At 39.1% G+C, this 18,853-nt stretch overlaps 1 protein-coding gene across 3 annotated transcripts in view; it reads left to right on the plus strand.

Annotated features, from left to right (window-relative positions):
- Srgap1 (SLIT-ROBO Rho GTPase activating protein 1) overlaps positions 1-18,619 on the plus strand; it is a 270,652-nt gene extending 252,033 nt beyond the window's left edge. For all 3 annotated transcript variants that reach the window (XM_074083816.1, XM_074083818.1, XM_074083817.1), the window contains 4 exons: positions 410-590; positions 1,642-1,776; positions 1,900-2,239; positions 13,137-18,619. In XM_074083816.1, coding sequence (XP_073939917.1) covers positions 410-590; positions 1,642-1,776; positions 1,900-2,239; positions 13,137-13,514 — 1,034 coding nt within the window. In that variant the 3' untranslated portion in view covers positions 13,515-18,619. The remainder of the gene's footprint in view (positions 1-409; positions 591-1,641; positions 1,777-1,899; positions 2,240-13,136) is intronic.
- The last annotated feature ends 234 nt before the right edge of the window (positions 18,620-18,853 follow it).

The raw sequence follows: 18,853 nt of genomic DNA on the forward strand, positions 1-18,853 counted from the left end.
GTGTTTTCTGGAATGGTGAGTTTTCTCTGTTATATGGTATTATAACAGAGAAACTCTATCAATGTCAAAACAATATTGGAGGAACAGTGGAGGATATTACCCAAGGAGAGATTTTTTTTTTAGACATTGTATTGCAAAGTTAAAATATCTTTTATGAGACTGTCATTATATCTCTCATAAGAGGTTGTGGAAATTAAGATCTGCCTGAAAAACTGATAGCAGCCAGAGAGCATTTTTCATATTTCACATAACTACCTCTTTCCTTCTGCCCTGATGATTTGTTTATTGCCCTGTCCACTCTAGATGTTAAAATGTCCTGTTTCTAAAGCCTCATGTTGACCTCTCGGAGAGCGTGCCATGCATTCCTCACAACCCTGACCCTCCCCTGTTTCTGGTGTGTTCTTTGTAGAATGTGAGCCAATTGAAGCAATAGCCAAGTTTGACTATGTTGGGCGATCCGCCAGAGAACTGTCCTTCAAGAAGGGCGCCTCCCTGCTGCTCTATCACCGCGCATCGGAAGACTGGTGGGAAGGCAGGCACAACGGCATCGACGGGCTGGTGCCTCACCAATACATAGTGGTGCAGGATATGTGAGTAGTCCCAAATTCCGTTGCCTGGGTGCTCCCAATGGCAGGCTCTAGCTACAGTTCTTAAAGTGACTTGGCTCTTGTGAGGAAAGAACAAAAGAGGTTACAGAAAGAAAACTGAGCCAGGCACCATCTTGCACCATCCTGGTGGCGCTTTGCTAGCTGCACTTTGGGACTGATGATATTTGTTTCCCAAACTCTACCAGGAGGCTTGGAGCAGCACCTAGTGGGAATCATCTTTTGAAGCTTTCAGCTTCTTAGAAAAATAATCTCTGCAGGGAATGGCTTTAAGAGCTGAAGTGACACTGGTAATTTTTTCATAACAGCTGTGCTTTTCTCTTGATGTCTGACTACTGCTTCAATCTCAGATTCCCAAGAGGGAGGGGGCTGGTTGACAATCTCAGCAAATCACCCCTGGGCTTTTGTTGTTCTTGTTTTACCTTTGCTGGTAAGAAAGTTCTGTTTTCAAAAATATTTAAAGATAGGGAAAATGGTCAGAATAAGTGAAAGAAACAGGCTACAAAATAATGTACAATAAAATCCTTATTTTCGGAGTACAATATTTCACAGTGACTATCCATTTAAATGTAGCTTTTCAAGGAAAAGAGAAATATTCTATGTAAGATGTATACAATGCTTTAGCATAATTTTAGAATGTTAAAATATATAGATCATAGCCCAAGAGATATCGTGTACTTATAGATATATGGTCAGATATATCTCAACTATCTAAACATACAGATATCGGTCATCCAGAGTGTAAAGACTGTACATAAGCAGGCACACACTCATAGATATGTATTCCCAGGTATACAAAGAAGTGTAGAAGGATATTTCTTAAAATTCTAGCAGTAGTTGTCTCTAGATGTTATGTTAGAGTTGATTAGTATGTCATTCTTTCCTTGTATATCTGAAATTTCCAGTTAACCTGCAATAAAATTGCATTATGTTTATAATGAAAAGCTACATATAAATGACTTACATAAATACGATTCCTTATTGTTTTGTTCTCACTCATCTAGAAGACCTTCACTTTTAATTGTCATTGTTTTAGGGATGATACGTTTTCAGACACTCTGAGCCAAAAAGCAGACAGTGAGGCCAGCAGTGGGCCGGTCACTGAAGACAAGTCCTCTTCCAAGGACATGAACTCCCCTACAGACCGTCACCCTGATGGCTGTTTAGCCAGGTAAGTGAAGTCTGGTAACACAGCTTCTAAACCTCCACTTCTCCAGAGTCTGTGAGGAGCCAGCTTGTAGTATTACCCAGTGCGATGAGCTCCTGTTTTTTCTCTTTTTCTGTGAATTTCTAGGCAAAGAAAAAGAGGAGAGCCACCCCCTCCAGGAAGACGTCCTGGCAGGACCAGCGATGGCCATTGTCCTCTTCATCCCCCGCATGCTCTTTCCAACTCTTCAGTTGATCTGGGGTCCCCAAACCTAGGCAGTCACCCCCGAGGCCTGCTACAGAACCGTGGCTTCAACAATGACAGTCCTGAGAGGAGGCGCCGGCCTGGCCATGGCAGCCTGACCAACATCAGCCGACACGACTCCCTCAAGAAGATCGACAGCCCTCCCATCAGAAGGTCCACATCATCAGGACAATACACAGGCTTCAATGATCACAAGCCACTGGACCCAGAAACAATTGCTCAGGTACAATGCTTTTAATGGAATACTGCATTTTTAATACCTGGGCATGATGAATGTAATGTGAAGAATTTACATTCTGTAGTTATGTTCTTGTACAAAGCCAACTAAAGAAAACAGAAAGGAAATTAGCTCATTCTTTGAGGCCTGGCTGTGAGTCTCTGCTGAAGATCCATTTGTTACTGGAACAACTCAAGCATATTAGGTTCGTACTGATTTAAACAGAGACATGGCGGAAATGGAGGAGCTAGGACATTCAAACCCATCATTGCTGAATAGCCAGGAAAATTGTGAAAAAGAAGAATGAGAAAGGAGTAGCCCTAGCAGATCCTAAATACATTCTAATGCTAGCAAAATAGACAAATGAATGGAACAGAATGCAGAGCCCCAAAACAGAAAAATTTTAGTGTGCACTTTCAACTTAGGAAAGGATGATTACTCTATAACGAATGTGATCAGTAATGGTTAGCCATTAGAAGAACAGCAGAACTGGATCCTCTGTGACTCCTGAACACACATCTTCTCTTCCCAACATTGATGCCAAGAGGGGCTCTGTCATAAAACGATATTAATGGATTCGCCTGTTGCTCCAGCACTTTGCTGTCAGGTTCTTTTTACAGCATTGGACGTCGGGAAATACGTTTATAGCTAGTGACAAAAGAGGTATATACATGGTGAGTCTAACATTTGAGTAGTCAAAAGCATCTTCCAGCTACCAGTGTAGCTTAAGAACTATCTGAATATGAGAGATGAGAGAAAGAGAAAGACAGACAGACAATGAGAAATAAATGAAACAAATAAGAATCAAAGATGGATTCTTCTTAATAAAAAGCACCCGAGGAAACCTGCCCTGATATGACAAATTTCTAAGCTATTTTGAGTCCCCTAATGAAAAAGAATTGTGGAGAGCAAATTAGATTGTGTGAGGAGTTTAATGTGTTTTTTTTTTAATTAAATGAATTTTAAGTGTATAACAATTTCTCAGCAAAATCAAAATGGCTTTTGACCTTTTGGGGTTTTTCTATTTAGAGTGCTGTGCAAGGCCCTCTGAGACATACTTAGAAACACAGATATTTGATTAGAGCTGAATTTAATGATTTGAGAAACCCATAACACCATGGCTTATCCTAAGCACATGAAACATGATTTAGGTTAGAGAGACAGAGATTCAGGAGGAGCTAGGGGGTAGGAAGACGTAATAAGGTCTGTTTAACCCTTTGGCTTCTAGAACCAGGAAGTCCTTTTATTATAAATCATAAGAACAAAACCTTGGGCCTGGTGTGGTGATACACATCTGTAATCCCAGCCACTGGGGAGGCAGAGATCCTAAGGATGACATTCTTTCTGGGGCAAATACTTGTTAAAAAAAAAAAAAAGTATGTTTAACAAATAGAAATCACAAATGAAAATAATTACTTGAAAAATGATGTCACCCTTACACAATGGCTTCAACTTTGTCTTTTGTTCATCTTTCCACCTCTGGTCCTCAGATGTCCTCATGAGGACATAACTGTGTCCATACCCAACATGAAGATGCTATGAAATCCCTGGTGGAGAGTTTTTTAAGGATACACTATCCATATATGATCATCATGTCTTGGTTCATTGGAGACTGAACTTAACATCATATCTGGGCTTATCCATTTAGCACTTACTGTATCCCAAGTCCCATGATAGGCTTTTAGATGAAGAAGTTAAACAGTGGCTACTTCCTTGAGGTGCTTGCACCGAAGTGGGGAGAAGGATATGGAAATGAATTACCATTATGCATAATTAGGCTCCGGGTTAAGTGGGAGAAGTCCTAGGAATAGAGAAGAGACTTTTTCTTTTTTTGACAGTTCTGGGGTTTGAACTCAGGGCCTTGGCTTGCTAGGAGTCTCACTAACTTTTTGCCCCAGGCTGCCCTCAAATCAGGATCCTCCTGATCTCTACCTCCCCAGTAGCTGGGATTACAGGCATGAACCAGAAAAGACATTTTAATCAGACCAGGGCAGATTTTCCACCCCCCCCTCACAAAACACTCTACCTCCTTAAAGTTTGTGGTAAAAAGAAAAATCATATAAAATTTACCATCTTAACCAGTTTTAAGTACATATACTGCAGTAATGAATATTCACATTCTTCTAAAAGAATGTGACTGTTCAGAAATTTTTTGTCTTGCGAAACGACATCTCCCTGTCCGCCGAAGACTTTCCCTAATTCCTCCTTTCCCCAGCCCCTGGCAACCACCACCCTACTTTCTATTTCCATGAATTTGACTATGTCAGATACCACACATAAGTGGAGTTAGACAGTATTTGTATTTTTGTGTCTATTTTTATTTCATTTAACATAATGTCCTCAGGGTACACATGTATTGTAGCAGGTGACAGGATTTCCTTCCTTTTTAAAGCTAAATGATTGCCCATTTTATACCATATTTTGTTTATCCATTCACTCATCAATGGTGCATACTTCACCCATTGAAACAAATATTTTGTCATTCTTCTTTTACTATCTGAAGAAAATTGGTTGATATGTCCAATCTAGGGGGAGAAAGCTCTAAATATAACATAGAGGAAAAATAAAAGGAAACAAATATTTAAATAATTAAATGTTTACAATTAGTTTTTAAATTCCTTTTTCTTTCTTATTGAGATACAATAATTATATATATTCATAGGATGCAGTATGATAATTCAATACAAGTATAAATTGTGAAATTATCAAAGCAGGGTAATTAGCATTTCCATCACCTTACATATGTGTCATTTCTTTGTGTTTAGATCCTTCAAACTACTGTCTTTTAGCTCTTCATAAAATATAAAAAGATAGTAAGTAGATAACTGTGAACCCTGTCGTGCTGTAGAACACTAGAACAGATTGCTCCTGTGTATGTGACTTACTGACTACACTAGAAGACAAATGGAATAACAAAATGCATTTCCATAAATGCAACCATTAAAAATGTCCATTGAAGCTAGGCATGGTGGTACATACTTGTAATCCTGGCACTAGAGAGGCTAAGGCAGGAAGATTGGAAGTTTGAGGCCAGCCTGGGCAACAGAGCAAGACCTGTCTCAAAAAAAAAAAAGAAGTTCATCGATATGGCAATATTACATTTCATGAAAAATGTTCCCATTAGTGATTAGCTCAAGTGATAGAGCACTGCCTAGCAAGTGTGAAGCCCTGAGTTCAATCCCCGGTATCAAACAACAACAACAAAAGTGAAATGAGGAGGATTACATTATTTTGAAATAGTAATCCTTGGCTTCAAGGACTAATAACAAAAGTGGCACCTGTCCAAGGTTGAACAGACAGTTGCAGGGCAGATGTCCTTGCAGTAGTATTTCCTTTGTAAGTTCCCAGTGGACTTTGTGCAAGGTCGGGGATCTGGCAGTCTTTTGTGCTTAGTTTTTGTTATCAGACACACTTACATGGGATGCCCTCATTTTAACTTCCCAGTTTCATGTGCATTTTTTTGGTTGGGATTTGACAAATGTGACTCCATTTTGATTCTCACGACTTTCACAGCGTAAAAGATACTTAAAGGTCATAGGATCAAGATGACAAAATAGAATTTCCCATCACTTGTACCTGCCACACAAAAGGGACCACAGTAAAGAATAAACAATTGTAACCCCTATAACTGGAGTGACTGAGAGAATACACTGGAGACTAGAGGAAGAGGTGTGACCCCCACAGAGTGTGAAAAGCCAAGATCATACAGAAAAGAGGAAAGCAAGCCATCTTGCCTCTCCCACACTGTCTCTCACCTGGATAGATTTGAAGCTAAAATGGACTTCTTACAGGGAAAAGATTTGCTGAAGCTCCCAGATGTCCCCATTGGTGCTCCAAGTGACTACACAGGCTGTGCTGCAGCCCTCATAGGCTGCCAACATAGTTTGGAGTTGTCATACAGCTGTACTGCCACATATAGGAGCATACAGTGTTTACCTTCTATCCTCCATGACCTAACCTAACTTTGACACAGCACCATCTTGAAAATGTACCCACTGCTAGAGCCTATTCTGCTCTGGGGTATAGTAGCCACTCAGTATCACCATTTCTGAGCTCTGCTGACATTCCACCAGGTTCACATGAGTGGCTGCAGTACCCAACCTTGCCTGCTCAGAGCCTAGCCCCAGCAGAAAGGCCAACATTTCAACTTCCAAACCCATGCTGTACTTCAGCTGCCAGGGAGCAAGTGAACTTACATGGAGGGGAAGTTGATAGAGCATGGCTTGATAGTCATCTGAGCCCACCTACAGTCAACCAGCTTATAGCACCCACACATACCCACCATGGCCCAACAGACATCCAAGCACAGACTGGTACCCCCCTGGTGGGCCTACTGTACCGTCTGTCAGGTGGAAGCCCTGCCCACCAAAGTCTGCCATATAACTACCAGCCTACAGTGTCTGCTTATATGCATGCCTATCTAAACAATGAGCCAGGTAATAGTCCTACCCCCAGCAAAACTGTGTCACACCATTGCAGTCACAAACACCTGCAGCCTAGGCCAATTATGCAACCACCTACAGACATCACTGACAAGGATTCCAACTGAAAAAATGGCATAGGAATCACTACTAAGTCCATCCAGAATCAAAGCTACCATAACATACTGAACCAGAACCCTAGAATCCACCCATAAGAAAAAGCCTTTCTAGAGCTCTTTGAAAAAAAAATCTGTAATTGGAAATTGTAACTATTGGCAATAGATGTGCAGATATCAACATAGGAATAAGTGAAACATGGAAAAGAGTGGGAGCATAATAATACTCCAGTAGCAGACCCCAAAGAAAAGAACTTCATAGACTGTCTAAAGACAAATTGAAAATAATGATCTTAAGGAAGCTCAGTGTTATACAAGAAATAAAAGCAATTCAATGAAATCAGGAAACCATTCATGATCTGAAAGAGAAATTCAACAGAGGTAGAGATCATGAAAAAGAACCAAACAAAAATCTCGCAACTGAATGAAATATATATATATATAAAAAACTGAGAGCCAAAATAAGATACTAAGTGAAGCAGAAATGTATGCACATGTGAATAAATGATCAAAAAAAAAAAAAAAAAAGAAAGAATTCCTGAGCTTTAAGACAGGTCTTTTGAATTAACCCAAAGTAAAAGAGAAGGACAAAAAGAATAAAAGAGTGAAAAAGCCCATGGGACACTATTAAGTGAATAAATATGCACATTCTAGGAGTTCCAGAGAGAGAAGACATGGAGAAAGGGACAGAAAGCATTCTTAAAATAATAACTGAGAGATGGAAATGCAAATCCATGAAGCTCAAAGAACCCCAATTAGACTCAACCCAAAGAGGTCTTCTCCAGAGCACTTTATAATCAAGTAGTCAAAAATCAAATACAAACAGAATATCAGCAAGCAAGAGGCTCTGAATTCAGTCCCCAATACCACAAAAAATAAATATAATATCAAGTCACACATAAGGGAATCCTCCATAAGCCTAAAACAGATTTCTCAGCAGAACCTTGTAAGTAAGAAGAAAATAGGATGATATGTACAAAATGGGGGAAGAAAAAGAAAAAAAACTTCCAACAAAAATACTATGCCCAGAAAAATCTGGTTTTCAGAAAACAAAGAGGAGAAAACAGGGAATTCATCACCACTAGAGCAGCCTTACAAGAAATGCTTAAGGGGATCCCACATCTAGAAGTGAAAAGGAAAATAACATCCATCATGAAAACATGTGAAAATATAAATCTCACCGATAGCATAGATACACAAATTAGAAAAAAAATAGTCAAACTGCTCATTACAGAACACCATCAAACCACAAAGATTAACAATAAGACAGGAAGAAAGAACAAAGGATATACAAAACAACCAGAAAATAATAAGAATGACAGGAGTAAGTCCTTACTTATATAATGACCTTGAATGCAAATTGATTAAATTCCCCAATTAAAAAATATAGAATGATAATGGATTGTGAGAGAGAGACCCAACTATATGCTGCCTATAAGAAACTGATCTCACCAGCAAAGATACACAGACAAAAGTGAAGGAGTGGAAAAAAGATATTCCATGCAAACAGAAAACAGTAATAAGAAAGAGTAGCTATACTCATATCAGATAAAAACAGACTCTATATCAAAAACTGTAAAAAGAAACATGGGTTTTTATATAATGATAAAAGAATCAAATGAGCAAGAGGTTATAACAATTATAAATATGTATACATCAATGCCAGACTACCAAAATGTATAAACCAAAGATTATTAGATCTAAATAAAGAGATAGACCCCAATACAGTAATAGTGGGGAACTTCAACACCCACTTTCATCAATGGACAGATAATCCAGGCAAAAATATCAACAAAGAAGCATCCAAGTAAAACTTACCCTACAGAACAAATGTGCCTAACAGATACATACAGACCATTTCATCAACAGGTGCAGAATATACATTCTCAGTGGCACATGGAACATTCTCAAGGACAGACCCATGTTAGGCCACAAATTAAGTCTCAACAAATTCAACAAAACTGAAATCACATTACATATGGAATAAAATTAGAAATAAGCAAAAGTATGAACTGTGAAACTTCTACACATTCAGTATATTGATATTAACAATATGTTTCTGAATGATGAAGAAATATTGAACCATGAAGAAACAAACAGAAAATCTGAAGAGGCCAATAATAAAAGACTGATACAGTAATTAAAGTCTACCATCAAAGAAAAGCCCAAATCCAGATAGATAGCTTCACTACGGAGTTCTCTTCAGTAGTTTTACTGAAAACTTTTGTTTTGCTTTGTTTTGTTTTTTGAGACAGGGTCTTGCTGTGCAGCCCAGGCTTTCCTGGCCTCCACCTCCCAAGTGCAGGAAATAAAGGCACTATGACTGGCTTTCTACCAATTTTTCTTAAATTATTCCAAAAAATTTGATAAGGAAGGAATTCTTCCAAACTAATCCTTTGGTACCTTGATGCCAGATGAGTACACAACAATTTTAAAAATTACAGACAACTGGGCACCATGTGGCTCACGCCTGTAATCTTAACTACTCAGGATTCCAAGCAAAATAGTTCCAGGTAAATAGTTTGTGAGACCCTATCTTAAAACTATCCAACACAAAAAAGGGCTGGCAGAGTGGCTAAAGTGATAGAGTGCCTGCCTAGCAAGCATGAGGCCCTAAGTTTCAAGCTCCAGTACCATCAAAAAAAGTTGATAAATTAGAGACCAATACCACGATGAACACAGATGCAGAAGTTCTCAACAAAGTACCAGCAAACCAAATCCAACAAAAGTATTGTATCAACAAGAGTTTGATCATGTGGAATTTATTTCAGGTATGCAAGGATGGTTCACCATGTGCAAATCAATAAATGTGATACATCAATACAATAAAGGATGAAAACCATATTGTCATCTCAATAGATGCAGAAAAACCACTCATCCTTTCATGATTTTAAAAAAAACCTCACTAAATTTGAAATAGAAGAAACATAGCTCACATAATTACAGCTATGAGGGGGAATTGATCAGTGGGTTCTAAGATGGGCTTAGATAGGAGCAAGAAGTTCTGGTGTGCTATTGCACTGTGGGGAGACTATGGGTAATGATAATCAATGTACATTTCAAAAGGCTAGAAGAAAAGATTTTGAAAGCTTTCACCACAAATGATAAATGCTTGAAGAAGTAAATATATTTAACTGATTTGAACATTGTGCAATGTATGCATGTATCGAAACATATGGTATGCCACTATTATGTTTGGTTTTTGTGTTTCCAGTTAAAAATAATTTTTAAGAAAGAGAATTAAGGCCATATATAGAAACCCATAGCTAATATCATACCAATTGAGGAAACGTTGAAAGTGTTTCCTCTAAGATCTACAACAAACCAAGAATACCTGCTTTCATCACAGGATACTTTCACTTTCATCACTCTTGTTCAACATAGTATTGGAAGTCCTAGCCAGAGCAATTATCCAAAAGAAAGATATAAAAGGCACCCCAAATTATAGTGGAGGATGTCCTACTCCCTGTTTGCAAGCCACATGATCTTAATATAGAAAAATTTAAAGACTCCACCCAAAAGCTGTTAAACTGATAAAAGAAGCCAGTGAAGATGCAGCATACAAGAGCAGAATACAGACGATCAACATACAAAAATCAGTAGCATTACTTTCTTTACATTTTTATTAGCATATATTAGTTATACAAAAGGGTTTCATTGTACATGTCCATAAATGTATACAGTGTATTTTGATCAAATTCAAAATACACTGTAAAAAATAATTTAACAGAATTTATTATTCTTGTTTCATAGATGTGTATAAAATACTTTGACCATATTCCCCTCCCCCCATCACCCTCTCGCCTTCCCTTTCCTACCTCTCCCCCCAAACAGAACCTGTTTACAATCATTTTTAAGGATTACATTCCACATATGAGAGAGAACATGCAATATTTGTCTTTCTTAGTCTGGCTTATTTTGCTTAACATCATGATCTCTGGTTCCATCTATTTTTCTGCAAACAACATAATTTCATTCTTATTTATGATTGAATAATACTCCATTATGTATATAGACCATATTTTCCTCATCCATTCATCTCTTGATGGATACCTAGGCTGATTCCATATTTTGACTATTGTGTCTAGTGCTGCTATATAGGAAAATGGGTGTGCAGGTATCTCTATTGTATAGCAACTTATATTCCTTTGGATATATGCCCAGGAGTGGTATAGCAGGATTATATGGTAGTTCTTATAGAAATACTACTGATTTTAAAATAGAAATATCATAAAATCAGTAGCATTTCTATACACCAAAGTAAACTAGCTGAAAAATAAATCAAGCTGGCAGTCCAATTTACAGTATCTCCAGAATTTTTAAATATCTAGGAATAAACTTAACCAAGGAAGTAGGAGAACTCTAAAATGAAAACTATAAACTACTGGTGGAGGAAATTGAAAAAGACACCTAACAAATAGGAAGTTATCCCATGTTCATGGATTAGAAGAATTTAATATTGTTAAAATGTCCATACCACCCAAATTCAATGCAATCCCCATCAAAATACCAATGACATTTTTCAAAGAAATAGAAAGACAGAAAAAACACTCCTAAAATCCAAACAAAACCACAAAAAAAAATAGCAAAAGCAACTCTGAGCAGAAAGAATAAAGCTGAGCATCACAATATCTGACTTCAAAATATACTACAAAGCTATAGTAACTAAAAACAGCCAAAAATCAGTATGTCAAAGAGATATCTGCACTCCTATATTTGATTCAGCATTATTCACTGAAGCCAAGATATGAACTCAACCTAGTCAAGATTTATGCATCATCCATCAATGGATGAATAAAGAAAATGTGACAGAGATAGATATATTTACACAATAGAATATTATTTAGCCACAAAAGAATGAAATCCCATCATTTGTGGCCACACAGATGGAACTGGAGTACACTAGGTTAAGTGAGATAAGTAAGGCACATAAAGACAAATACCACATGTTCTCACTTATATTAGAAAGCTAAAAAGTGGATTTCATAGAAGTATGGAGTAAAATAGTGGTTACCAGAGGCTGGGGAGTGTGGGGGTGCTTTTGAGAGGGGACAGTTAAGGGGTACGGGTATGCAGCTGGATTGGAGGAATAATTTCTAGAGTTCTATGGCACCATAGGGTGACAATTTGAGTGTTCCCAACACAAAATGATAAGTGTTTGAAGTGACGTTATATAATTCAAAATCTAATCTGATAATTACACATTGTATACATGTATTGAACTATCACCCTATAAGTATATACAATTACCATGAGTCAATTTAAATTCTTTAATTTTTAAGAGTTAGGATCTAGGTTCTAGTTATCAGAGTTTTCACCTGTATAAATGTGGATAAGAAAGTCAAAAGTGGAAAAAATACAGAACAGTTCATTATTTACAAATTATCCAGGGCATTTGCAAGATAACTGATTTGTCAGCCCCCTACCCACCAAGCGTTAATAATGCCACCTCATTATTGTGACATTAAAAAATACACTGATCTGGGAATTGTGGCACACTTCTAAAGAAGCCAGGAGGAAGAAGCAAGAGGATCACACATTGGAGATCAGCACAAACAAAGCTATCGAGACCCTGTCTCAAAAACAAAATAAAACTAAAGGGCCCAGAGTGTAGCTCAAGTGGTAGAGCACTGGCCTAGCATTTCCAAGACCCTGGGTTCAATACCCAGTACTTTAAAATATATATATATATATATATATATATATATATATATATATATATATATATATATATATATATCCATTGAGATGCACTGGACAATGGCATCACGGAAAGGCTTAAGCTAAATTTGGAGAGCTTCTAGGATTTATTCAAGTAATCGTAAGCACTCAGAAATTGTTTGTTGAATGAATGAAGCCTGATTTTTCATTCCTCCTATTTGTATTTATTTCTTCAGAAATTGTATGTTATCTTTTTTTTTTTTTTTTTACATTTTTGGGTTTTTGAGACAGGGTTCCACCATGTCAGCCAGGCTGCCCTGGAACTTGAAATTCTCCTTCTTCCACCTCCCGAAGTGCTGGGATTCCAGGCATATGCTACCACATCCAGCACTGCAGTATCTAAATTTAAACTATGCTTTATCGTAAGTTGAAATAGGATCCTATGTAAGTCAGCATGCAAAGTAGAGACCACGAAAGTCTGCCTAGTACCTTAGAATGGCAAATGTTTAATCTATGGTCTCCATGAACCATTGCATCTTGGTCTTCTGAACATTGAGTCAAGCTAATTGCACAAGATGGTGTTATGTCCATAATAAATTAAAATCTTCGTGCTCTTTGCTGGCCTGTTTAAAATAAAATGTAGGGGTTTCTATGCATTGGTATGACTTATCAACCCATTCTTTCTCTCTGATTATTTTTCGGTAGGATATTGAAGAGACGATGAACACTGCTTTGAATGAACTCCGAGAACTGGAGAGACAGAGTACAGCCAAGCATGCCCCTGATGTGGTGCTGGATACCTTGGAACAAGTGAAAAACTCTCCTACGCCTGCCAGTTCCACAGAATCTCTCAGCCCTTTGCACAGCGTTGCCCTCAGGAGCTCAGAGCCTCAGATCCGACGTAGCACCAGCTCCTCCAGTGACACGATGAGCACTTTCAAGCCTGTGGTGGCACCCAGGATGGGCGTGCAGCTGAAGCCCCCAGCCCTTAGGCCGAAACCTGCAGTCCTTCCAAAAACAAACCCTACCATAGGACCTGCCCCGCCTTCCCAGGGTCCAACAGACAAGTCTTGCACGATGTAAAAACCAGCTGAGCATAAGGGGAGGTGGTTTAAAAGAGAACGGATTAGTGACAAAAGTCAGTGATCCATAACTTTCCTTAGTTTTGTGCTTATAACTGGAGATATTTCGGCTTTTCTATGTTGTCAAATGTAATGTCTGAGAATAGCTAAATTAACATGGGCATTTGTACTTTATAATTTTTTTAAATAACTGGACATATGTCATTTTTAAGACAATAGAAACACTTAGACTTACTTGAAAATCCAATGCTGCACCACTTGTAGTGAAGGTAACACCGCTCCCTGCTTCAGATTTATTGTAGCCCAGGTGAGTCTCCTGAAAGCAGGAGAATCTGAGTTCCAAGTCTTAATGGAGTACAACCAGTGTTGGTCTGTGGCATGTGGGAAATAACTGAAAGGTGACTGTGCATTGTTGAATAGCTGACAGAGGGCGCCTCTGATTCCACCCAGAGCCACGGTCCAGCTCCCGCTATCGCCTTCTGGTTGTCACAGTGGGGTGCTCCCATGGCTTGGATGGGTTGAATGAATGCCTCTTCCCTAACACTCATTCCCTAGGTCCAGTTAAAGACCCGCTGGAAGGGGCTAGAAACTCACAGCTATTGCTTAAACTGAGCCTGGGAAAGGACAGGGAGACACCATCTCCAAAGCTATTGATGTTACTCTGTTCATGAGTGTGATCAGGCCCTAGAGATTTCCAAGACCGTCCCCTGCAATCACAAAGGACTAGAATAGTCTCATTTTAAAGACTTTCTGGTTACAAACTTCTGCAAACATCTGTTGCTCAATAACTGCCTAGAAAATATTTCTATTCTTCCTCTCCACCCCCAATCCCTGTGTCCTCTGTGGCAGTGGAGAAAGCAAACAGGATATGAATCCAAAATCATTCAATGTTCTCTTATGACTAAATTACCTTGGTTCCTTAAAATATGCCACAAAGGCCCAGTGATCTACAATTTGGAATCCCAGCTCTCCTCTCCATTTCTCTCTCTGAACCAACCCAGAACTGGCTGTGCTTACTAAGAGCCATCCCAGGCAATCATGGGAAAATTACCTCGTGGTCCAAGCATGATTTCCTCCCAATTTCATACCTCGGAATAATAACTTTTTTTCTTTTCCCATTTGGTTTTGGTTTTGGTTTGATTTTGGTTTTTGTTGTTGTGTGTTTTGTTTTTTTCTTTCTTTAATTTTTTTGCTTGTAGTCTCTGTATAACTCACAGAGTCTGTTGAGCTCAATAAGGAGTCTCTTTGGCATCTTAGCACATAGACAGGTTTTCTTTAGCCCACTAGTTTTACTGTATTTCTCCCCTATCTTAAAAAATCATGGAGTTTTTGTTTTTGTTGTTTTCTGTGTTGGTGCTAGGGGTTAATACTAGGGCCTCATGCATGCTAATAAGCACATACTCTACCACTGAGCTATATCTCCAGCTCCCCCAGAACTATTTTGAGTGAAATCCTTTTCACCATTGTCCTACCAGCAGCAGCTAATACCATCTGTAGACCTGTGAACATTTTATCTACACATCTTTGAACTTCTATCTTTGTAGAAAAAAATGGATGCCTCAGAACAAACCCCATTGGACCACTGTTGATTATTTTCTAGGATTAATTTCAAACTGGCAGTCAAATGCATGCCCAACTAAGAGTTGTACCAGGTATACTATAATTCATCATCCAGTGATGAATGCATCCTGCAGAAATGACTCAGGATCTAAAGTCAAGATCATTTCTTTGCTCTCTACCTCAGTTTACCAGTCATTCATTCCATTGCAGAGATTAAATTAAGGAAATATTACCTTTCAAAGTCACACTGCTGGTTGATTGCTGAAGCCTCATTTTATAAATGGACTGAATAGTGGTTTTTTACCTCCCTCCCCCAAGTATTTCCAAGTATGGTAAAGTTTTAAACCTCTGAATTTTCAGAACCATTCCTTTTGGCCATTTTGAAAAAGAGGTCTCAGACCCTGCCAGGACTGAGTTTTGAATAGTAGTAACCCTTTTAAACGACATTTCCCACATTTCCTAGGAAGTTTAGACTTCCCTAAACAACCGCCTCCCCCATAATCCTTTTAAATAATAAGGATTCTTAAAACCATTTTACTTTTTTGATAGAAGTTGTCAGCACAGGAAGGGCAGAGGTGCTGTGAATTTCTTTTTAAATGCCTTTAGCTTTTCAGATCTTACTCCCACAGCTCATTCCTTCAGATATCTCCTGGGAATCCTCCCAGGTCTCCTTTCTGTTGTCCACTTATGCTTTTCTGCCCCTTGGATCAGGACTCTGTGTCTTGAACGAAAGAGGACATGCAGCTGTTGACCCTTGGAGCCTCAGAAGCTGTGCCTTCTTTCAGGAAACAGCTCCTAATACATTTCTGCCACTCCCTATTCTACCTGGCTCCTGTACTGTTTTCAGCTCCTAATATATTTCCATCATTCCCTATTCTGCATGGCTCCATCTTTTCTCCCTGTACTGTTTTCACCCCAGATTTTTGTTTCTATCAATTGCAAATGAAAGGTACAGCCTCCAAGTGAGAAAGTGCTCAGTAAGAATTCACCTATCCTTACTTTGCTTAGTAATTGTTCAGCCTCGTTTCTTCATACAGTATAATCTGACTGTGGTGTCCCTTGAACCACCCATAAAAAAATTTACAGGGATAAGACAAGGTGGTCACTTCACAAAGAACCCAAACAACAACCAGTAAAGCTCACTCATTAAAAACTGAAGCAGCTGAGAGCGTTCACCTGATGCTAGGCCTTCTTTAGGGCTACAAGTGGAGCAACAGAGGGGAGGTACAGGGAAGAGGGAGAAAGAGAGAATATGAGTCCTGGGGTTATTAAAACCCCCTATTTCAAGGACCTTAGCAGTCTTCTAGAACAGTTTAGGAAGGTCATTTTGATGATGGTAAATTTTGGTTCTACCAGGACTGCTGGGCTCCACCTACACAAGAATATGAATTCACAGCTGATACAACTGTATGTGGTGTCCCAGCCATGGAACTCACTGACATAGATACCAATTATCCTTTTAGTTTAGGTTGGTGGTTTGAGAAATGGATTATTAGGACAGAAAAAGGTACACAGTGCACATTTTCTGATGAGTGCTATGTAAACTCTTTCGACCTGTTGAGTGGCACTTTTTTTTTTTTTGTCTTTTCTTTTTTGGTGCTGGGATCGAACCCAGGGCCTCACGCATGCTAGGCAAGCGCTGTACCACCGAGCTACATCCCAGCCCTGAGTGGCACTTTTTAGAGCACCATGTTCTTGTTCAGTGTCAACACCATTATTCAACAAATTTACATGTCTTCACACAACTTTTGTGCTCCTTGAGCCACCCATAGAATAATACACCAAGGGTCCCACTTAATCTACCACAATATTCACAAACAGTTATCAATGAATATAGAGTTCCAAGTATCAAATTGGGTCCTTTAAGAGTTTTCTGTGTGCTTTTTGCCATTCCCAAAATGGGTTTATAATTTAACTGTAAGAAAAAAGAAGATGGGTTGGTAGGGGAGTCCTTGGCATTTGAGAATGGCATAGCCTTTGAAGCCTATGAACCAAAGCAACAAATCTGATAATTAGAACCTCTGAAATCCACATTTGAAAAGCCTATGGGTTGGGCAAGGCATGGTGGTAAACCTGTACCTAAGGAGGTAGAGGTAGGAGGATTATGATCCAAGGCTGACCCAGGCAGATGCTCAAGATCCTACCTAAAACCAACTAAAGCAAAAAGGGCTGGGGACATGGCTCAAGTGGCAGAGCCCTTGTCTAGCAAGGGTGAGACCCTGAATTCAAATTGTAGTACCATCAAGAAAAAAAAGCCTATGGATCCATTGAGGAGGGTTAGAAGACTTCAGATTTGTGTTGATATTTATTCCTGACCACAGCAGTAAGAGGCCATCTATACAGGAAATGCATATGGGGCTCAGTCCTGCTTTCAGTTATCCATCACAGAGACCCTGAGACACAGAGTGACTTACAACTGAAGGCTCTATCTATGTGTAAATAGAGCCCCCTACTCCAGGCCACCCCCTGAGCCAAGACCACCCCCCCCCCCAAAGCTTCAGCTGGGCTGGAGCATCAGTTTTGGCACAGGGTGACTTTGGCACAAATGAATAAAGCAAGCCTAATTTGACCTTTCACTTAAAATTTTTTTTTTAAATAGTCTATGTGGTATAATTGAGATGGGTACCTGTATCTTTAAATTACATAGGGAATTTTGTATGTTTTAATAATTGTATTGGGTTCCATAATGCTTATCTTAGAAACTGTTTAGTAAAAGAAAAATATATAAATCGTGCATTTGTGAATGCCCCGCTTAGAGCATTCATCCAAGTTCAATGTGTAGTGCGATGGTTATTATAGATATTTAAAGTATAGTAAGTGGCTGTGTAACAGGAGAGACTGCTATTTACCTGCGTACTTAAGGGTAACTCCTGCCCACCTAATTAAATCAGTATTGTCCTTTCCTGTCAGTTTGATCGATTGCAGTACTGGTAGCTTCCCGCTTGTGACTGTTACCTATTTGTGTCGATGTACATCTGTAGTATGTACATGTGAAAGTGCCTTTCTATTTTAGAGGAATTTAGCCTTGCTCTTGTACTGTTGCCCACTCTGTGCCCTGTCCACCTCCATCTCCCAATTCCTGCCCACCTGAGTGTTTTGAAACTTCCTCACTTTCTCCCAACCTCTTCTCCATCCCCACCTTCCTGTGCCTCTCAGTGCTCAGCCATGTGTGTCTTGCATCCTTGTTAATCATCAGACTGTCTCGTTTTCCTCGTAGACGTGATTGTGCCTTTCTAGTCCTGCAGTGACTCTCCCGCATCCTCCCATCCCACATCATCTGTGCCCCGCTCACACACTGCCACATGCCATTGTGTTCGCCCATGCCCTGTACTGCCTTTCACTGTTCCACTCCCTCCTCTGTGAGGTGAAAATAAATGGGGATGCTTTTTACAGTTCTGGAAAAAAACAATGTTTTGTTAATCTGTCGTGGCAATGCACCTTTATGTATAGTACTGTACATTTTGGCATGTTTCATATACAGGCTTCGGTATACAGTCGGTTTTGTTCTTCACGGTGTATCTTTATAATAAATAAGATAGCTCTGGCCGCCTCTGTCTGCATGCAGTTTGGTGTGATTCTCTGTGCTGTCTTTGTTCCTTTCCTTTCATTTTCTCCTCATCACTCTTTTCCCCCAGAGAACTGGTGGGCTGCATTAAAGAATGTGAAATTTGAAACTTTAAAAAAAAATTATCTTAAACTCACTTTCATTTTGGTTCATGCATTTGAAAATAAGGGCCTTGTCCAAGAAGCTGTAGTTTTTAAGAGTCACAATTTGGGGGC

This window comes from Castor canadensis, chromosome 8 (assembly GCF_047511655.1).
Source record: "Castor canadensis chromosome 8, mCasCan1.hap1v2, whole genome shotgun sequence".
NCBI classification, from domain to species: domain Eukaryota; kingdom Metazoa; phylum Chordata; class Mammalia; order Rodentia; family Castoridae; genus Castor; species Castor canadensis.